At 46.7% G+C, this 22,169-nt stretch overlaps 1 protein-coding gene and 1 long non-coding RNA gene across 2 annotated transcripts; one reads left to right on the top strand and one right to left on the bottom strand.

Moving 5' to 3' along the window:
* Positions 1 to 2,853: 2,853 nt before the first annotated feature.
* Positions 2,854 to 8,934, bottom strand: LOC135298556 (uncharacterized). Its single transcript, XR_010360551.1, has 3 exons — positions 8,104 to 8,934; positions 7,802 to 7,919; positions 2,854 to 2,968 (listed from the first exon to the last, which is right to left on the bottom strand). It is a non-coding gene; the product is annotated as an uncharacterized LOC135298556 (long non-coding RNA).
* Positions 8,935 to 10,990: 2,056 nt separating this feature from the next.
* Positions 10,991 to 12,600, top strand: STBD1 (starch binding domain 1). The gene is made up of 2 exons (XM_064416222.1): positions 10,991 to 11,258; positions 11,389 to 12,600. The coding sequence occupies exons 1-2, from the start codon at positions 11,030 to 11,032 to the stop codon at positions 12,159 to 12,161; spliced, it is 1,002 nt and encodes a 333-aa protein (XP_064272292.1). The 5' UTR covers positions 10,991 to 11,029; the 3' UTR covers positions 12,162 to 12,600.
* Positions 12,601 to 22,169: the final 9,569 nt, after the last annotated feature.

Below are 22,169 nucleotides of genomic sequence, written 5' to 3'. Positions count from 1 at the left end.
TTATTGTCTCATATTGTCCTAACCTCAAATGTTCAAATTTTATTATTCTAATTATATTACTATTTTTATAACCATTTTATTACCATTAAACTTTTAAAATTTCAAAAACAAGTGATTGGCGTTTTTCACAAGCCTGATCCAAGAAATGCCTTCCCGAGCAAGAGGGCAAGTGGCCTATCAGGTGGATTTCCTGCTAGGATGGATTGAAGCGTCTTCCCTTATAAATACTTTTTCCTGTAATTGTGATTGCAGCAAGTGTTATGTTACTATGTGCCCTTTTGGATATTTTTGCTTGTGAAAGGTTCCGAGGTCACATGTCACAGCTGTTTGGAAAACCAGAATTTTTGTAGTTCCACCCATGCAGTTTTGGTTTTTTTTAAAGGAAAAAAAGAAAGATTGTTCTGGCAGCTTTCTTCCATTTAGATTCTCATTCCCGAGTGGTGTTCTCAGCCCTGTTTCATCACCATTTCTCCAAAAACCAAGAACCAGAGTACATAATTAGAATCTAGTTTTGAAGACTAATTTAACCACAGCAACAAAATCCCCCCCTTAGAATTCCCATGGAAGAGTCTTCCTTGCTCTGAAACCATAAACCTTCCCTTCCACTGTAAAATATTTTAGCTGAACCCTGGCACAGATATTTACAGATCAAGCAAAGATTCCTACAGAATTTTGGGTTTGGTTAAAGCTTTTTGGATTTTTTCCATAAAACCCTCCCCATGTGATGCATAGAATTGTTTCTCCATACAGGTTTTCTAGATTTTTAGTGTGAATTATTTTCTTTATTTTGGCAAATCATTTTGCCATTGGAAGCCAGGGAAGTGCTCAGCAGCTATGATACACTGCACACACTCCTGTGAGAAGTGGCTCCACCTCTGGAGTGCAGCCTGGGAATGCAGTGGGTGCACTGCTGGCTCCAGGCACAATTGTGTGTCATAATTACAGATCCCTGAAACAAGCAGGGGCGCATCTTCCCTTTCCAGCATCACGATGAGGTTACTGAGCCAAGAGGCAGACAAGGCCCATTCTGGAAAGCACAGACACTGTGAAATTGTCCTGTCCCATGCACTGGGAATATATTGAATAAGCATAAAAAGCCAGATTTACTGAGGTTGTGATGTGGCTCCTTCTGTTTGTGCAACACCAGGTGCTCAGCTCCTTGGAGTCTATGCAAAGCAGGAAAAGCTTGTAAGGGAAGGCATTAGGAAATCCCACAGCACAGTATCAGCCAAATCAGACCAGATCCCAGAAAGCCTTAATCCTCCTCCTGTGGGTTACTGTCAGACACTTCTCCAGTGGATGTTTGATGCTGCCCACAGCAGGGCTGGAACAGCACACAGGAGGGTGGGGTACTGCTCCTCGTCTCTGTGTGCATCCCTGGCACTTGATGGATCTCTGGTCTTTGACACCTGAGATAGGAATCGTGCTTGCCCTTGCTTAATCACCTGCCACTGCTGACAGACCTGTTCACACCCTGTCTGACTGCTTCACAGCCAGGCCTGCCCTGCTTCCTCAGGAGCTGTGACCTCAGGGCACGCAGAGACACCAGACAGCCTCTCCAGGACCCAGTGTAGTTTCACCTCAACTATGAAAATGCAGCTGTAACTAGAAAAGTGCTTTACCTGATAAATACTCTACCAATTTCTGTCTCATCTCCAATTTTAGTAGGCTTGTCCACACATCTCCTGCTGTTGCATGACGTTTGCAGTCTGCTTCCCTCTATGGATCTGTGGTACCTGGCTGCCCAGCTCACCCACATGACATAAAACACATGACAGGGAACCTGCAGGTCCTTCCCACTCCCAATTTGCTGGCAAACTGAGCCTGTGCTGGCTTCAGTTCCACAGCAAGGGCTAAGAAGAACAGCAGCACAAGCCTCACATGCAGGGGAATGCTGTGTTTCCCAAGAGCTCCCCAGCCCTGGAGGAGCAGCTCTTGGGAAACACTCAAGTGTTTCAGTGCATTAGTAATGCACAAGGAAAAGCTTTCCAGAGGCTTTGCCCTTCTGCTTTCCCTGCACAGCTCACACGTGTCCTTGTCGCCAGAGAACACACACACATTGTGGGTATCTAGTACTCTATGCTTAATTAATAAAACAACAACAACAACAACAACAACAACAAAATAATAATAATTTAACGTAATTATAAGATCCTGATTTCAGCTGAGAGTTGAGACATTTCTGAAAGGTTTGTAAGTGGGTAGTGATCACATTTCACTGTCTCAAGCTTCAATTTCTTCTTCCCACAGAGGCAAATTAATTGCTGGCAGGAAAGCAGTTCACTGTAGGGCACAGCTATCCTGCAATTACTGGGTCCATCAGCAACCTTGGAAAGGGCTGGGAGTAAAGTTGGTGCTTTTGTGAGAGCAGCCTTTGCTGCTTGACTTCCAGATTTGGGGCAGTGTCATCCCAGGAAATTTGCCTGCAATAGCACTTAATTTAGCTTCTGAGGAAATTATTACTTTTGACTATTATGAAATTAGCAGCAAGAGTGGTTTTCCCTTTGAAATCTGGGCTGGAGCCTCATATTTTTGACACTCCCCAGCTAAATAACTGCAGCCGTCGTGGATTGTAAGCCACTCACACACACCTGCATGTGCTAATTGTGATATAGGCACATTTTATAATCACACACACACACATATTCCTCCTAACTTCAGCTGTACCAAAACTAGCAGTGCAGCCACTCACACCCCTCAGCTACTTCAGGCTGGGGCTGCTGCTCCCCTGACTCATCTGCTTGTGCAGCAAGAGCCCCGTGACTCAGGGGTGCCAAGCTGTGCTGCCAGCGTGGGACTGAGCGTCGCTCCAGGCCACCTTCTCCTCTCCACCCAGACTGCTCCCTCCTTTTCCACAGCTGAATCCCTCATGGCAAATACCTCCTTCCCAGTACTGGCATAGAGCAGTGCTGGAGCCTCTCTGCTGAACCAGGAGATGCTTTCTGGGATGGGAGGATGTCACCAGTGCCTGTGGAACAGAGGAACAGAGACCTTGCTGGGAAAGGAAGGCAAGGAAGCAGCAGTGCCTGCACTGGGATGGATGGGAGGCTCTGGCAACTGGAGCAAGATTCCACAGGTTTGCTGAGGGCCTGGCTTGCAGGGCCAAGCCCATCTCATCAGTGAAGCTCCCCCTGTCAGAGTTTTACTACTTTAATTCAGGTTTTAGCTTCTGCAATGCAGATTGCAACAGGAAGAACGCTGTCTCTTCAAGTGCTTGATCTGATATTCTTGAGCATTGCCCACAGAGACTGACACAGTTTTCCAAGCCCTCAGTTTTCTGTATAGCCCTTGAGGCAGCTCCAGGATGAACCAGGTTTACTTGTTCTGCTGCTGCTGAGTGCTGCAAACAGCCCTGGACTACTGGGAACATCCTCTGCACACCAAGGGATAAACACAGGTGTGGAAGCAGCCAGGGAGAAACCCAAAACATACCTAATATGAGCCTATGCTGTTCCCAGCAGCAGAGCAAAGGAGAGCCTGGCAAAAAAAGCCTGCAGAAATGCAAAACCAGACGAGGATTGTGTTCACTCTGGCCTTACAAACAAGCAGACAACAAAGCCTGAATCACCATATAAAGGTGTCTCTGCTTTTATTCTAGGGAGAGCTCTAAGGAGTGGGCAAGGTTACTGACACACATGGCTAGCAGAGTCAGTTTAGTCATGCAGGCCAGGTACTTTTTATCAGTCACACACTTCCCCATCAATATCTGACACTGCAGAGCAGAGACTTGACCCTCCAGCCTTGAAAACCTCTCCTGGTAACCCTGGACATGACAGACATTGTAAAGAACCTCTCATTCAAACAGAATCCACGGTGAACATGCACTTGGTCTCCTCTAGTATGGCATGCAAGCCTCCTAAAATGGTGAGGATTCCAGTCTACAACCCTGAGGGATGGGCACTGCAGCCCCTGGCCCAGACCTTCCCAATGGGAGGAGGCAGAGAGGGACACCTGTTCCGTTTATTTGCCCCACTTGGGACTTTGAGTTTCAACCCACACCTATTTTTAAGGGAACTGCATGCACTAGGGAGGGCACTTGTAAAATGGGTAAACCGATGGCACGTTTCCCTCACCTGGGAGTCCTGTCCCACCTAAGTGCCACTCCAACACACAGAGGTGAGGGAAGCTCCACAGCAGAAACTCTAGGAGTCTCATTTTCATCTTTTTGTAGCCTATTCTCAACTACTTTTCGATCTGAAAGAGTTCAAGAGCAGACTCCAGCCCTTAGAATGTCTGCTGCTGCATTAAAGCCTAGATGCACGGTACCTCTGCCCACAATTTTACTGAGGAAAAGGGGAGGTCTTGCACAGAAAGCCAGGGATTTTCATGGTCTCTGCTGACTGCATTTGACAGAGGCTGCAAACCTACAATCAGAGTCTGCTTTGTTCTGAACCTGTCTTCTGCCACAGCCTGAGATCTTCCCCCATTCCTGAAGTAAACACAGGGATTGAAGGCTGCAATTAGATGATCTTGCCAGCCTGCATCACATTATGATTTACTTGGGTGATCAACTATCTCTAATTAAAATTCTGCAGTGTAAGTATCTTCTAGCTAGCAGCACCAGTGGCTCCAGAGCAGCACAGCCGAGCTCTCTGGAGCCTTCCCATGCACAAAACCTGGGGTGTGTGTTCTTAAAGTGTACCAAACCTGCTGCCACAGATGAGGAAAGACCAAAAACTCACGTTCTAAGTCTCTCCCTGACTGCTAGTGTCCACTGCACTTAAATGCACACTTGGTAGTCCCGGAATGAGTCATCCTTATCCTGCAGCCACTGGAAACAAATGCTTTGTATGTCAGCCCGGGTACAAACAGCTCCTGCCTGCCAGCTCAACAACGGGGCTGTGTGTGGGACAGCCCTCAGCTCCCATCCCTGCCAGGGCAGCACTGCCCGAGGGCATGACAGCCACCAGCTCCCCTGGAAACGTGCCAGAGGCAGAGCTCTCAAGGGACAGCTTGGGAAAAGGATGAGGGAAATGTTCTGCAAGAGGTTAAAGGAACAAAGGGGATCCTAGGGGTTCAGTCCCAGAGGGAGGCTGTGCAATCTCCTGCCTTAGGATTTGTTTTCCCTGTGCCCTCCAGCCCCTGGAGGCAGTGCAGACCGGGCTGGAGCACGTGGCTCTGAATCCCTGCTGAAGGCAAAGCTCTGGCCCCACGACGTGGGTTTGATCCCAATGCAGTAAACAAAATCCCAGGACTGTTTGGGTGGGCAGGACGCCAGGCTCCCTCAGGACAGCTGCTCACAGCTGCTGGCAGCAAAGCTGCCTTCAGCTGTTTGTATCATCTGCTCGGCACAGAGGGGCACTGAGGAAAACACACTGAGGGGGAAAGGGAAGGCAAACGGTGCCTGGCAGCAAAGCCAGGCAAGACAGCACCCTGGGCTATTTCTAGCTCTGTGCTTCTTCCAGAGCCCAGCTCCTCCAGTCCCCATTCCTTGCCAGATCCCAGGCTTCAGCCCAGTGCCCTGTTGCACTTGGGTGCCTGCCAGCCTCAATAAATAAATATAGGCCAGAAGCAGAGCTGGGCCCCAGGATGGGAGCCACTAGGCTTCAGCACAGTCTGCAATACCTTGTGTGGGTCAGCTGTGTCCCTCGGCACCAAAGGGAGCACTTTGGGGAAGTGAAAATATGTCCCTGCCATGGTTCTAGCATGTGACCTGGGCCCCGGGATGGAGCCACTGCATCAGGTGCTGGCTCAGGGCACGCCCTGCCTCTGACAAGGCTGTGTGGGAAAGGACTTCTTGCTTTCCCCTGTCACCAGACCCAGGCAGCACATGACTCAGTGACCAGTGACACCCCCCTCACACACTGAACCCAGCAAAGGGGAACTTGTGGGGACAGAGATTTGATGGCAGCAGAACTGCACTTCAGGGCACACTGAAAATCCCTGCTGCAGCCTGATATTATACACCTGGCTTTTTATTCCAGGGAGGAAAAATATGAACCACCAGTGAAGGCACCTCACTGCAACTCTGTGATGCCAGACCTGTAATCAAACTTATTCAGGCCACGAAGACAAGCCCTACCATCAGAGCTTACAAACCATTTGGTAGAGTCTTTTCTCAAGAAAGCCCACATGGTAAGCAGCCAGGCATCACAGAGAACGACAAAAAACCACCCCCATTTTGAATTAAATAATGTGATTTATAAAACAATACCGCTTTTTTGCAGCTTGCAGGAAAGTAGCATCTAGAATATGGGGGCATCAACACCCATATTCAGAATTTCTAAAAAGGTTTGGCCTAAGTCAAAGAAAGAACGTAAAATAATACCACACTTCACCTGTCTTTCATGTTGCATTTCCTATGGGCCTGACAATGTAAAGAACCCACATGGAAGTCAAAGCATGTCATCTCCAGGATGTGAGACAACCATGAGAGGCTGTCAGCAGGATTTTGCTGGGAAATCTCATTTATGATTGAATTTCTAAGAGCTGCTGAGTAGTAGAACTTCAGTGAAGTCTGAGATGAGCTTGAGACAATTTAGCCAAAATACATTATACTTTGGTTTATGCCTGGGAGGAGGTAAAAAGCAGCAGGCACTAACCATGAAAGGGCACCTGGAATGCAGCTGCACCAGCTGGGGAAATGGAGAATGAAGAACAGCAAAATAGAAAGTGAGACTTCCACAGACTGACTAATGAGCTGAAGAAGCTGGCAAATAATGGTTCATGGGGAACAAACCTAGAAGGAAAAGGGATGTAAGGAAAGCTGTCATTGACACTACTGTCACAGCACAGAAATCCAGAGAAAGCACAGAAAATGCAGCAAGAGACTGGCAGGGCAAGCAATAAACTGTACCTCAAACCCAAGAAGGAATTCCAAGGCAGATTACTATGGGTAAGTAGGAAAGAATGGTTTTAGACCTCTTAGATGTTTTGAGTCAGCTAAGCGAGGATGAAACACATTCTAAGAAGGAGAAACAGCAGAACAAACTGAAGATCACAACCCATGTCCTTAAAAACAGATGTTAAACCTGTGTGCTCTGTGCTTCTCAGCCTGGGTAAGATTTTTGGGGGTGACATCTCTGGCCAGGCTGGGTCACTGTTCTTAAAGAAGAATGACACCAGGCCTAAAGTTGACTCCTGAGGTCCCTTTCAGCTGCCTTCCAGATTTTCATGGCTCATAATGGAAAGCAAACCTGGAGCTGGGGTGTCCTCATTACTAACCAACCACTTCTCAAGAAGTTCATAGCAATTGAGAGTTCATCTCTTCTCTGTTTGGGAGGGAAGAGCTTTTCCTGCCAGCCATACTCCTCCTCTGCCACCTGCTGACTGCAGCGCAACGCTGCACAAGAGTGTCCAGTGTTCACAGCTGGGATACTCCAAATTATATGGGAGAGGGATGGGCTAGAATGCCAGTCAGGGTCATGGTTTCCTCCAAAGGACATGAATACTTTGACCTTTCAATTTTTCTACCTGCTTGGGTGGGGATCCAACACAGGAAGTATCAAAAGCCCAGAAAACCTCCCTGGCATCACTCTTGACTTTTAGATTTTAACCTGGCTCCCAGGGAGGCTAATTCAGCCTAAGCTCTGGGGGTTATGGTTAAGATGGGAAAAGGAGATGTGCCATTGCTCCTTTTGACACCTGACTGTTTCCAGTTAAACTAGAAGAGGGATTCTTCACACTGAAATAATCAGCAGTGCTGAACATAGGGGTAACTCCCAAAGCACACTGCTGCAGCACAGGCACTTGGCATTTGTTCCAGCAATAGAGCTGCCTGTGGCACTTCCAGATGAGCCCACAGCACAACCACAGGGAGTAACAGAGCTCCCAGATTTGAATTCCTTATTTACTGACTCACCTTTCCATTTTGTGCTGTTGCAGAACGGGAGGAAGCACCGCACACACACAAGGCTTTAGGAGCATTCTCTCCCCCGGGATCAGATGGTGGCCAGCCTCACACGAGCTCCCCAAATATCCTGTGACAAATGACAAATCCTCTGTCAGAGCCATGATAGTGGGACAGGAGTACACGGGTCTGGAGATCCCCTGTCACCACACTAGGTGGCACAGCTGACAGGGGAACAGAGCTCCTGTGAGACACTGCCCTTCCCAACAACACCTCTGGCTGCTGCCTTGCTCCAGGGCTGGGAGAGCAAATACCTGCACTCCTGTTTCGGTTCTGAAATGTGGGAAGGCTCGGGCTTGAGGCTCCTGATCTCAGGCCAGCCAGCTGGGAATTCCACAAAGTCACGTGTGGCTTTTCCAAATACTCTCCTGCTTTTCCAAGGCTCTCCTTCTTGCTGAGCAAATGGTGCAACAGAACCTCGTTCACAGAGCACTGCTTTCTAAAGTACAGCTACATCAGGAATGACTGCAGGGACAAACTGAAGTCTTGAATTAATTTGAACTAGAATCGTGGCCCTGAGACTTTGAGAATTTGTTTCCTTGTCCCTCTGTTGTACAGACACCATGTTTGATTCTGATGAAAGCTTTAAAAAAAAAAAATCTCAGTTGCATTTTGGAGCATTTCTGTTTATCTGCTTTGGAAATCCTCTAAGGAGACAGAAGTCTCCAAGTTGTACAGGATATAAGCACTTGAAGAATTCCTAGAGGAGAGGGGGGCCAAAGCCTTCAAAGGGATAAGTTACTATCTGCAATGGTCCATGCATTTGCCTCAGAGGAGGAACCTCAGCCCTCAGTGACCCTTCTCAGTTCTCTCCTGTCCAGCATCTGTGCTGCTAATCCTCCCTAAGTGATCAGCAATCAAAGAGTTTCACCCTTAGGATTCACCAAGACCCTTGTTTTAAAAAAAATCAGCAGACAGCAAAAGAATCCCAGGCACCCTGAGAGGAGTTGCAGAGCAAACGACTCAGCTGCTGCCTGCTGAGACAATCACTGTTACAGGCACGAGTAAAACCCATTACACCCACATAAACCCAAAGGCAAAGGTCCTCTGGGGGCCATGCAGGACCAAGCTGGCAGTGGGGGTTGTTGAAGAGTCCTTCCCTGCCTGGCTCTCAGCAAGCTTGTCTCCGTGTCACTAGCTTGGTGACCCTCTTTTTGTAATTATGCAAATCCATTGGTGATATCAACAATTATGATCATGGTAATTTGGGTGCTTTGCTTTAGTTTCTTCTGGGTGAAAAAGTCTGGCACCAGAAGAGGCCTGAATGTGCATGGAGATGAACAGAGGAGACCTCTGCTCATTAAAGCAGCACCCTGCCTTTCATCTTGTGCATTTCTGTATCTTCAAAATAAACCTTTCCTTGAGGATTCCTGCAGTCATCTCTCCCAGGCTGTGTTTGCTTGATGTCTTTTCCTTCCTATGCTGATTTATCAAATGTGCTTAGGGAAAGAAATGTGAGGTTAGCAGCTCCAAACTCTATCTCTCCATCTGTGCTGAGGGCTGGCAGGGGGATACCCTTGTAGTGTAATGCTACAATAATTAATGGGTTGTGGCTGCTCTGCTGCAGGGAGGTGACAGGGAAGCCTAAATTGCCGTGCACACAGTACTTACAGAACAGCAGCGTGTAGGTGCACAAACTGGCCATCCCAGCTCAGCAAGGTGGTGCACAGACACAGAGCAGGGAACTGGCTGTTTTGAAGGCTAGGAAAGAAAGGAATGTAAGCGAACAGCAATATCACCTACTCTAAAAAGTTTCAGTAGTTAGCACAGCCCATTACAGCCAAGGGTTTGTTCTCAGCACCAAGCCTGAGAAGCACCTTGGAGCACCAGCAGTGGTAAAAGAGAATGCACCCAAGCCCTCCGTTACTGGGAAAGTGCCCAGGCACGTCCTGGCTGCACAGCTCTTTCCTTCCCCTGTGTCACCCAGCAGGATATGTGAGCAGTGCACTTTCAGCCCATGCCAGGACAGAGCCCAGGACCAAAATAGATATTTTGACTTAAGCACCAGCTCAGCACTTTGCTGGAGGAGACAGTTCCTCAGCTACTGTGGTAAGCAAAGAAAGGGAAGATATTTAGATCATGAATTCTGTGTCTCTGCAGAGCCACCCTCCTCCATGCCAGGCAGGGAGCTGCCCCACGGAGGCTGCACACTTGTGCTTCTATAAATTCGATTGACATTTACTGTCCCGTCAAGCTGAGGGAGCGCTGCTCGGACTGACACTGAAAGATTACGAAGTTCACCCATGGAAATAGACTTACTGGAACATCCACTTAGCCATTCTCTTGCCTAATGAGATATGGGCAAAAGCTCATCAATGGGTTTTAGAGAGCCAGTCATGACCACACCTTTGGTCAGATAAAGGGAAGGGATTTTAAAAAGGCAGCAAAAAGAACTGAGTGGAACGGCCTCCCCTCACTCCTTCCCTGCTGTTAATCTTTGGTGTTATAAACATTTTCACAATTTGACACTCCAGAACTGCCGATTCAAAATACAAACTCCAAGGTGCATTTGCTAAATTTATCGGGTTTCTACTGAGATTTATCTGTACAACCTCTCAATTCTGAGATGAGGTTTGACATCATCACTTCAAGAATAGTAAAATGAAGGTAAACTTAAGTAAACACCAAATATCCTCTGCAGTAATGGACTCTGAGCTCCTGATAATCGAAAAAGCTTCCTGAGCATAATACAGAACCCAGGAATGTTAGGGAATCCACTTGTAGCTATTAGAGTATGACGAAGAGGTTACAAAATCAGTAGTGAATTCATCTCACTTCTCAAAGATACCAGAGCAGGACAGGGTTGTCACCAGCACAAGCAGTAAAATTAGCAGCAAATCAGTCCCCCTCAGCACACCCCTGCAGGAGCATCTAAGCCCACCAGCAGTAGCTAGAATTAAACCTGCCCTGCGTGACTCTGCCCTGACAGGGAGGCTTGGGCTTAGATGCGCTCCACAGGTCCCGTGCAAGCCCGTTAATTTTGAGAGAAGACAGAGAACGGGTGTAGACGCGCCGAGAGTGGGAAACTTCCTCCGCTCTGCCTTTGGGAGCTCACGCCTTCCCCCCGCCCCCGCGGCGCGGCTCAGCCCGGCCCCGCCCGCCCTGAAGCGGCTCCTCCCCGGCCGCGGAGCCCGGCTTAAAGCGGCGCCGGGGGCGGCCCCGCCGCTGCAGCGCCCGGCCATGGCCCGCGACCGCGGCCCGCCCGCGCTGCGGCCGCCCCGCGCCGCCGCGCCTCCCGCGCCGCCCCGCGCCTGGGGCTGGCTGGGCGCGGGGCTCTGGCCGGCGCTGCTCGTGGGGCTGCTGGCCGCCATCGTCGCCTGGTTCTGGTACGGCGACAGCGACGGGCGAGACGAGGCGGCGGCGGCGGCCGGCAGAGAGGGGCCCCGGCGGGCGAGCGCGGGGAGCGCAGGTACCGGGATGCGGGGAGGCGATGCTTCCCCTGTGTCACCGAGCAGGGGTGGCCCGGGCTGCCCGAGCCTGCGAGGACTCGGGTTTGCCGGCGCTGCGCTTAACCCGTTCTCCCTCAATGTCGCTTGCAGGGGATGCTGCGGCGGGCGGGGAGGGGTCTGCTGCTGCCCCGTCCGGCCCTTCGAATCCGGGAGGGGATCTGGCGGCTGCTTCAAGGGAGGAGCTCAGCCGTGTTTTGGGCGAGCCTGTGGAGCTGGAGCGGCTGATCCCGAAGCGCGGTGTCACGGAGCCGGGGGAGCATCCAGCTGATGTGGCCGGCAGCCAGGCAGGCGAGCTGGAAGCCCAGGTGGGACAGGCAAGTGACGGATGGTGCGTGATGAACTTGGCAGGGGCCTCTGACGATGAGTGTAAGGACAGGAGCGAGGAGCAGCCGTGTCAGCCAGCTGAGAGGAGGGACTTGGACCATGAAGAGTGGGAAGTTGTTTCTGAGCACCTGGTCGAAGGGAAGGATGGCAGCATGGAAGACTCAGACAGCAAGGAATGGGAACCGGGAGACTGCTGTGACGGGGACTGGAAAGCGAAGCGAGTTGCAGCCGTGCCGCCCATGTTCCAGAACATCCACGTGGCTTTCCGCGTGCACTACGTCACCCACTCCGAGGCACAGCTCATCGGTGTCACCGGGGACCACGAGTGCCTGGGCCAGTGGCACAGCTACGTCCCCCTCAGGCGCGACAAGGATGGCTTCTGGTCCGAATCCATCAGCCTGCCCGTGGACACCAGAGTGGAATGGAAATTTATCTTGGTGGAGAATGGCAAGGTCAGACGCTGGGAAGAATGCGGTAACAGGACCCTAGTGACTGAACACGAAGATCAAATTGTTCATCAGTGGTGGGGGTACCATTAACGGGAAGGTGGAAGCTGCTGATCTAATGGCAGACCTGCCTAGGTGAACCACGGAGCCCCTAAACCTTAGCGGGGCTCCCCTTCTTCTCTAGGAGACCCTCTCGAGTGCAGAGTTCTGGAAATCCCATATTGAGCCACCTAAGCAGCAGATGTCTTTAGGAAATCTTTCGGCAACCTGTAAAATCAACTTTGAGTGCGTGCTGAAGAGACACAAGGTAGGCTAAGAAGGCACGAGCAGCATTCCAAGCACCTGCCTGTCCAGGTGGATCTGGACCCTGGATTTGAGTTAGTGTTGCTTTGAGTGGGGCTGTGGGATGCATCTTGGGCTTGGGAAGCGTACTGGGAGGTGTGGTTACCAGCACTGTAACAGGAACTTAAGTGTTTTAATCTATGTAATGTATTAAGGAAACAATAAACATTTTCAGATTGACAGTTCATTATCAGTTGACCGGTGACCTCACTCATTTTGGTAACTTTGATCCAAGTGAGCCACTTGACCTGCAATCTTAGTGCTAAGGAAGTGCTGAGAAGTGGCCCTTCCTCTTGGAGTAACAAAAGGTTGAACCCCAAAATAGTTCATTCTCTACCCCCTACTGTCCAGCAATCATCTCGGCTCAAATGAAAGGCTTGGCAGGCAGCTCCACTCCTGCTGAGGGGAGAGCAAAGGTCACAAAGGCTTAATGAATTACTTTGTCAGGGTGGGAGCAGGCTTTAAAAAAACCTGGAATACTGAGATGGCCAGGGAATAGGGTTTGGGCTGGAACAGAGTGGGGTGGCATACTGATGAACAACACCACAGTATTGTTAGCAAATACTTGGCTTAAACTTGTAAATATTTTTTTAAGACTAAGCTTTTCACCTTGAATTTAAGTTGTGGCCTTCTAGTAAGCCAGATGAAGTAGAATACTTTCAGCTTCAGCTAGTTGGTATCTTTATATGCTAGAAGCAGAAAGCTGCCCTGCTTCTCTGCCTTTTGTATTTTTGGGTACAAATACATGCTGCCACTTGAGCAAGCTCCTCTTTCCATAATGCTGAACCAAGCATTGCAAGAACAAGCCTGCAAACAGCCCTTCCCTTGAGTGAGCTTGGTCTGGAAGAGCAGAGTTTTGTAGATCTGCAAGTATACAAATTACAACTTCGGTTTGGAAGAAGTACTTCAAAAAGCACATCACTAAATGCCTCTGCTAATTCCTTCCTGCTCTGTGTGGTAGAGCAGCCTGGATGTGTGAAATAGAATGGCTTTGGTGAAAGACTGGAAGATGAACTTCAGAGCTGACCTCCTGCATCTGGTAGGTCACTGGGCATCCAGCTGGTGGGACAGTGCTAGAGCTGCTGGGAAGAACAAGTGTTGGCCTTGTTCTTACTGGGACTTGCAATCCAGCTGTTCGAGGAGAGTGGGTTGGGCTGCCTGCTCCTGCAGACCTGGCCACAAAATAGCTCAAGGAACTCCTGCGAGGGTATGAGGGGGAGCGTGAGGAGGGAGATAGACTTAGGCCAAGAACAAGTGCACAGGCAAGTTGGGATTTTGATTTTTGTCCAGTAGAACAACCTCAGCTGCATTCTTAGCACTTGGCTTTTCTAACCAATTGAAGTGGATACTATAGGTAATATTCAGCAGCAATAGAAGGTGATCTTTAGAAATCCCTGAAGTCAAAGCTGCCGCCTGAGCGTATTTATGCACACGCCTGAGGCTTGTCTGATGAGATTAACTGTGCTATTAGATTAAGTTATTCACTAGCAAGCTACTTAACCTATGCTAGAATAGGTTCTCTAATGCAATGGTGAGCATGTCAAACAGACCAACCCTGAGAAGTCTTTCAGATTGAGAACAATTTTTTTTTTAATTAAGCACCCAGCCCTTTGATCCCACAGACAACTCACAGTCCTCGTGATTGTATCACCTTGCTGAAGGATCAGCCAGGGTTTCTATAAAGATCTGCACTAAGCTTTTGCTACAAAAGCCTCTAAATTATTATGCCATTCCCAGCAGGACCGATGCCATGTAAATTAAATGGTTCAGGCATGGTGAAAGAAATAAACCTGGATTTCAGTTTTTCTGGAGGAACCTATTAGTATTTTCTCCAAGTTCACAGGTGTTTTCTCATTATTGAACAAAGGTGAAAGCAGATTTAAACAAAGTTGCCTTGCTGCATAAAAAAGATGCTGCTGGAATGGCTGATAGCTGTCTAATGCAATGTCCTGGCAGTGAGACCAGTGCAGCTACACGTGAGAAACAACTTATTGTTGACATTCCTCTGTGGATCTAACAGCCAGTGGCTCAGGACATCTTCAAGCAAACAAACTCTCACTCACAGCTTGGCAAAGCCTGCAACCACAGAACTACTTTTAAAGTTGACCTGCTCATACCCCTGACAGCCAACTTCTGTCAGATTAGACAACTTGATTACTTTTATGTGAAACACAAACTGTTCCTTTTTGTCACATAGTTTGGTGCACAAACACTGAATGCTGCAGCTGGATGGTGAACAGTGCAAGCAGCCTGAGAGGAGTGGGCATGAACCATTCTAAAGTCTCCTGCAAAAACCTTCACTGCAGCTATTTTGCTTTGCAAAAGCCATGCCCATCCCACATTGTCTCAGGGAGTTGAACTCACCCTTTGGAGTGTATAAGCCTGCTGTTAGGTTTTTCTCTCCCAGGGGCTGGTTGCCATCTGTGGTGTCCTTGCTGTGGGCAGTCCTGCTGTGCCATCCACCTGCAGGACATGGAATAACAAGTGCTGCTGGGGCTGTGTGTACTCAGCTGCTCTAAGGCTCATGTGTCTACCAGCCTGTTCCTTGCCTGCTGCTGGTGGCAGGGGGGAAGACCAGACCTGTCCCAAAATCTGCCAGCAAAAGGATGTTAAGCTGCTGTTTTGCACTGAGAGATGTCCCTCCCTTCTCTCTGGCTCTCTGACCCATCCACCTACTCCCTGCCCTTGGCACACAGCTGCAGCTTCTGAAACTCCTTTTAGCTTGGCTCCTTGCACACAACTGGGAGTGCACTTAGCAGTGACTTTTTTCAAGGGTTCTTATTCTCTGCACCTGACCGTCCCCTTAAGAAAATTTTGGAAGATTTGTCCAATGTGTGTGGCAAGTCCAAACTGTGATACATGTGCCATCTAAACCAATCCTTTCATTTTCAATGCAACTGATTTCTAGGAAAGGGGAGATGTGTTTACTAATATTTTGACTGAGCTTGCAACTCTGTTGCAAAAAGTATCAGAGTGCAAAAATTATTAGGAAAACAAAAAAAAAATTCCTCCAATTGAAATACTGTTGCCAATAACTGAGGACAGCTTAAGAACAGCTCAGCAATTTCTCCTCCCCAACAAGACTCCAACTGAAGTTTGATGAGTCCATTCTCCTCAAATGAATCATGGTAGAGTATGGAATTCAAGCTTCAACAGGAAGAATTTAGCTTAGACATAGGGAGAAATTCTTCCCTGTGAGGGTGATGAGGCCCTGGCACAGGGTGCCCAGAGAAACTGTGGCTGCTCCATCTGTGGAAATGTCCAAGTCTGGTTTGGATGGGACTTAGAGCAACCTGGGATAGTGGAAGGTGTCCCTGCCCGTGGCACGGGGCTGGAAGGAGATAATCCTTAAGGTGCCTTTCTACTCTGTACTTCCTGCTAATTTAAAATAAGAGCTATAAACATGAATTTAAAAATTGTAAGGGCTTTTATCATTAATATTTAAAACCAACTTATTTTAAACACAATGTACCTACAAAGTGATCACTAATGCATACAATGCCTTCACTTGGACAGCTTTCTCTCCTTTTCCTTGAATTTCTTTGTCTTTGCCTCCTGAGTTCTGATCATGGAGACATGGCTGAAAATAGCAGAAGAACAGATTAGCTGAGCACCACCTTATGTTCCAAAGGCTGAGCTCTCAGGTGCAGCCAGCTGAAGCTTCACAAACCATAGCAAGTTATGCTGTACCTACAAAGCCCTTAAAATGCAGCTGCAGTTTGCAATTCTTGATGAGAATATAGAAAACTCACTGAGGATATTAATGGATGGCAAAGAACAGAAATGAGAACACTTATCTCTGACTTATTTATATAAATAACTTGAGTAGTTTTACCTACATCAGGTCACTTGTATGTCCCTGACACAAATGCACTATGTGATGAGGGGAAATAATAATTTCCCAAATCTGTGCAATGAGACTTGAAGGAGAAAAGGGGAAGAGACTGGAATATGCAATAAGAAAAAGTGCAGAGAAAATGAGCCCCATCTCATTTGGCATCCTGCCATGGCAGGAGCTCATGCAACTAAGTTTTGAAAATCTTGCAGTTTCCATGAAGGCATCATCAGCTTGTCAAAAATTTCCTGTAATTGGCCGTGACAGCACACGAGGACACCCCTGAGCAGCTGCCATGTTTGATATGTTAAGGATCCTGAAGCTCATTAAAGTTAAGGGGCATTGTGGAGTTAATCTAATTACTCTCCCAGGAGCTGGATAAGCACAAGTGGGTACTGCTGGTAAAACTAGCGTGTGCTAGTAAAAGCACAGGTAGTGCTCCGGCAGGTACCAAGAACAGTTTCTGGAGAATGTGTGTTTTTTCAATAAAACAGGAATATTTTTGGTAAATACTGGCACCTTGCTTTTTTATCTGTGATGATTCCACCAAGTGTTGCAGGCTTTCCATGTTGTTCTGTAGCTTCTTTGGTGTGGGCTCACAAGCCAGAGAAAATAGTAATAATATTATCACCAATAATAATTAAAAAACCCATTATAAATTATCTAAACATTCCCTTTAAATTGAAGTTCTTACAAAATAAAATCTACACCAACATTTTCAGTGAATGTCAGAACTTGACTAAATGTGTTACAGGAACCACAACAGCTACTACAAACTTTTTTTTTTTTTACTGCAAGTATTGATGTCGAGCATCCTTACAGCCTTTTAATTTGAATAAGGCAATTGACCAGGCCTTAAAATTAGATATGCACTGAAGTGCTGCCAAGCAGGTGGATGCATTTCCTAGGTGTGCAAGCAAAGAGCAGTGAGCACACACCTGAGGAGGGATCCCCATGGAAAAGCCTCCTTACAAAACATGCTTGTTTCTGTCAAAGTCATTGGCATGTCAGAATGGCTTTTGTTCTGCTCTCTGTTCCTGGTTTACTGCCCAAACAGGGAATGTCATGGCTGCTCACAATCCAAGACTCTCTGCCCATTACAAACTCAACTGCTTCTCAAGTCTTCTACATAAAAAACCCCTACTTGTAGCTCTTTTGGATACCAGGAAAATCCCTGGATGCTGCAGTTGGTTTGCAAGAAGGCAGACAGTAACTACCCAGGAAATTTTATTTAATACTCAGAAGTACCAAAAGAATAGCCAAAGCAGTTACTCCTCACAAGGAACAGAGACTATCTCTGAGGCACAGTGGCTTAAACTCTAAATAGAGAACAATATCAGTGTCCATAGGCAATTTTCACAGAATGCACAAACCATGGGCAAGAAAAGAAAAGGTAGTTAAGATGAATATCTTCAAACCCTGCTGCTCAAAGCCACATCCTCTTATTTCCTTTAGATAACAAAATTCATGTCATCACAGTTTAAAAGATACCGACACATCCAGTACTTGGAAGGAAACCAACAGCATTTTTTGGTTCCTCTAAAAAGCCCACCCATAACTAAATATCCAAATAAAGAACTCAAGAGCCTAAATGTGGGCTCCAAAAACATAACAATGCTATTGATGCTAATTAGAGAAGTAACACAGAGGTTATCAATTTTGGGTGTGCTCATGACAGCCTCCGAGGAGCTGCTTTCCAACAAAGTACGGATTTTGTAGCAAGTGCAATAAAGACCTTTTAGTAATAGCACCTGCTAAGAGGTATTTGAGTAAATTGCCAGGAAAAGACACTGGATTGGGACTATATTCTTTAGAATGTTCTGTAATGTTCCACTTTGACATCAGTCCTGCCAGGGAAAACTTACCAAGGGATGTAAGGAGCAGGGAAACATCCTGGAACTGAAGATCTGTGGGATGTGAGCAGGAAGGACTCCTGAAAGCAAAATGAGGGCAAAACTTGCATTCTGGAAGGGTTATGCTAAAGTTTGGTCATGCTAGCCAGCACCCACAGTGAGAATGTGAAGCTCTCAAATGAAGGTCTTACCCATGGAAATGAAAAGCAAATAATGCAAATATGTTTCAGAGTTCTTGCTTAGAGGCATGAAAGTGACATGAAAGCTTTGTTTTATAATCCCCAGAAAGCTCTTAGCACTATGAATAAGACAACACAAACAAGATCAGGATTGGGGCTGTATTAAAAAATCCTTAGAAACTGAACCTCAAATGAGTAATGTGAGAAGCAGGTTACTCAGCTAAGTGAAACTCGTCACTGTCTTAAATTTAAACTCCTCACGGTGCTTTTCCACCGTGCTTGCAGTAGCAGCCTCTCCAGCTGCAGTTTTGATTTAATCCTAATCAGAATTCATAAATTATATTTTCTTTTATGAAGTATCCTTATGTTCTGGATTAGAAACATCAGAATTTTTGCTGTATTGATTTTTCAACTTCATGTGCTGCTATCATTATCATGTGTTTGGTAAAAAGAAAAAGTCCTGCATTTGGATGTTTACATACAGCAGGAAAAGAAGAAAGGAGTTCTGTACAGAAATAAAAGCAAGCACTAAAGGCAAATGGTGTGGTCACCTATTTCCCTTCCACCTGAAGCATCTGAGTAACCTGGCAAACAACAGAAGCTTTGGAAGTTTCCAGATTATCTCAAGTAGATGTGTAAACCTGACCTTGCAAAAACACATCCCACACTGCTTCTGAACAATGTCAAGAGCCAAATCCCAGTTTCAGAGGGCACTGTAAGTACACAGCACACAACAGAAATAAATCTATTTTTCTTACACTGTATTCCTCATGGTTGTTAGAGGGGATTTCCTCCCACCATGGCTGCTGAGGTCCATGGAAGGAACTTCACTGTCTGAGCTTGTTAATTCTTGAAGAATCCTCTTCAGATCCTGCAATGGTTCTTCCTTCAAAATGGCCAGCTTGGTAGGCTTCTGAAACAAAATAATTAAGTTTAAAAGTATTTACAAAGGCACTCTGTTGCCAATTCTTAGCTCAACTCATCCAAATGCACGTATTTTCTCTCCCTTGTCTCCTGTTTTGTCCTTGTTAACCCGTGACCCCAGGTGCTGCTCTACAGGGCACAGACACAGAGCTGAAGGGAGACACAGGAGCACCCGGGGGTGTTTGCCAGGCAAACTCATTCCATGTTTGCCATGCAAACTCTGCAGCAGCTGAGCTGTCTGCAGATACAAACCCCCTGATTGCCACAGCCATCCTGGACATCAAGTGCAATATTATTCTCATTTTAGTGCTCAGGACTTGAGGCAAAGGCCTGGTTCAAAGAACCCTTTGTTTCAGTGCAAACTGGATTTTTCACTGCTGAGAACTGGATTTTTCAGCATTTCACATGTTCAAAGCATTGTTCCCACTGACCTTTGTTCCATCTGGGGATGGAAAAACTTGAACTTTGGAAAAACTTTGATACTCCATTTTCATTAAAAAAAAAATTAATGCGAACACCCTGGTTTCAGCAGGGCTTATATGGGGAACAAATCCTCAGTTTCATAATGGGTCAAAGTGACAATGAGTCAGACCAAATCCTCCTTCTCCACATGGCAGCTAGGAAACCAGACTGTCACCCAGAAGAGTCTGTCTCAAGTGTTGGAGCTGCTTCCTTTCATACAACAGCTAATGATGCAGGAACCAAGAAGATTAAAGTAGACTTTGATTCAAGTGCTCCTACAACCTGTTGGGTCCTCACTGTAGTACTAAATTAAAAATAAATCCTTTTTCCTTCTTTATCTTCAGAAGTATAAATTGATTAACTCTGAGAAAAGAAAATGGGAGTGCCTGATGCTGCAGGGATTTCACAGAAGGAACTATGCTTTGTTCCTTGATGTAAATGCTTGCCACCACATCAGGAAGCAAACCAGAAAAGATTCCTGAAAAATGCCAGCACTAACTTGTGGTGTCCTATAGGTTTCGAGGCTGAAATTAATGAAAATACCTGGGAGATACCTCAAATCTACAAAGAAAATAGCAAAAGAATTACATATTTTTTATGAGAGGTTGGAGTTGATGTTTTCTGTAATGAAAAATCAGTGTATTCAATTTAAATCTAAAAGTAGACGTACAAAACCAGAGGAAGAAAAATGGTGTGGATAAAACTGATCAAAATCAATGAAAGCCAGCTTGGAGGAAGGTTCAAATATCAAGCAGATGATTAAATGTATCAACAAGTATGCACAAACCTATTTTCACTGTCAGATGTGATTTACAGCAAAAAAAAAAGTGAAAACCAATCTGCTTACATATCAGTATTTTCAAACTTAATACCTCATAAATGTTATTTGTGGCAGATGTAAAATAAACTCTTAGCACTATAGGATTTTATAGTTGTCACATTGTTTTTTATACAAAAAAAAATCTGAAAGGACACAGCACACGTGAAGCTACAGGAATTATTTCACTTTTGATGTTAGGAATTTGCTCTCGGATGCTCTGAGCAGATGTTCTCCCATGTAGAGATTCCATGTTATTTTTGCTGTTTGGGACATGCTGGTGTCCATGCTGAGGCAGGCACTCACAGAGGGGCAGAGCTGGGCAGGTGCAGGGCACGTGGCCACACAGCAGAGAGCTGTGGGACAGAGGTACAGTGTGCTGCAGCTTCCCTGGAGCAGAAGCTGAGGAATAGCCTGGGCCCTGCAGCTCCTGGGGAAAAACAACACAAGTTCCCCACCTTGGTCATTCATCCTCCGAAGCACTTCTTGTACTGCTTATACAGAGTTGTATTTGGAATATGGCACTTTGTTCTTCTTTCAAAGCCAGCAGCTGGGGTGGGTCACTAAAATGAATGATAACTTCTTGTGACAAAACTGCTGCTCCCAAGGTACCACTCGTTTACAGCAGTATTCTCATGGCAGCCTGCAGAGTCCATGGTTAAAAATAAGGCCAAAGTAAAAAATATCCTCTATCCATCTAAGTAGTAAAGATAGGGGTTGGACTCCATCTAATATTTTGTTGTCATTACTGTAAATAGCACTCCAAATACCTGGAATTATGGACATGAGGAATTCCACATAGAAAAAGGTTTCAGAGCACAGACTTTTGAGAGCTGTTTGCTCTGAAGAGGGCAGAGTCAGACCCCAAAGCAAAGGAAGCTGAGGCAAGGCCCATGCTTCCCAGCAAGGCACTCACTGTGACACACATGCACTGGCACCCTGCAAACTGCAGGGATGCCTGCAACAGAGCACAGAAGGGGCACAAATGAGCTGTGCTAACTCTCTGTGGGTTACTCTCTTTGCTGTCCTCTCTCTGACAAGGAAACAAGGTGCACACAGGGATGCTGTGCTTTTCTCCTGCTATCAGCAGGGAAGCACTGCAGGATGCCTTCGCTGACAGGCTCACAAAAGCAACTGCTTACAGAAGCCTGGCAGCCATAACGTGCACACGAGAACACCCCAGAAGGGGACAATATCCTTCCAGGGCCAGCCCCAGACCTACTGAACACCTCTGGGATTAGAAAATTGAGCTGTGCTAATGAGGCAAAACTACACTCAAGGTTTGAAAAGGGATGACTGGGGACTTAGCTGACCCACCTTTGTTCGAAGTTGCTGTCTACCTTTTCTTCTTTAAAAAATTTACTCAGAAAAAGGGCCAAAACAACCATACCCCACAAGAAAGGTAAGTTTCCAGTGACAAGCATTTAAAGTAAGAAATGCTGCGCTTTGGAGGAGGTCTCACAATTCTTTTGTCTTGTTTTTCAGAAGAGATTTGAGAATGACATAGCATAGCAATTTACATCCAAGAAAGTCAGAATCCTGAAAGAACTCTTCCTTCTGGAAGAGGAGCAGCCTGCCTGCAGGGCACCTGGGACTTCTGTGCCAGTCAGACCAGACCTAACCTTCGGGGTCAGATATGTCAGCAACAGAAATCCCACCTAAAAAACGGAAAGGGCAAATGAAAAAACA

This window comes from Passer domesticus, chromosome 4, assembly GCF_036417665.1.
Source record: "Passer domesticus isolate bPasDom1 chromosome 4, bPasDom1.hap1, whole genome shotgun sequence".
NCBI classification, from domain to species: Eukaryota; Metazoa; Chordata; class Aves; order Passeriformes; family Passeridae; genus Passer; species Passer domesticus.
Note: the sequence above shows the minus strand (reverse complement) of the source record. Positions and strands in the feature narration are given on the sequence as shown.

Bases quoted from the DNA above. Each gene is read 5' to 3' on its own strand.
- STBD1 (XM_064416222.1), top strand. From the start codon at position 11,030: ATGGCCCGCGACCGCGGCCCGCCCGCGCTGCGGCCGCCCCGCGCCGCC. The intron at 11,259-11,388 runs GTACCGGGATGC...TGTCGCTTGCAG, and splicing joins GGCGAGCGCGGGGAGCGCAG to GGGATGCTGCGGCGGGCGGG.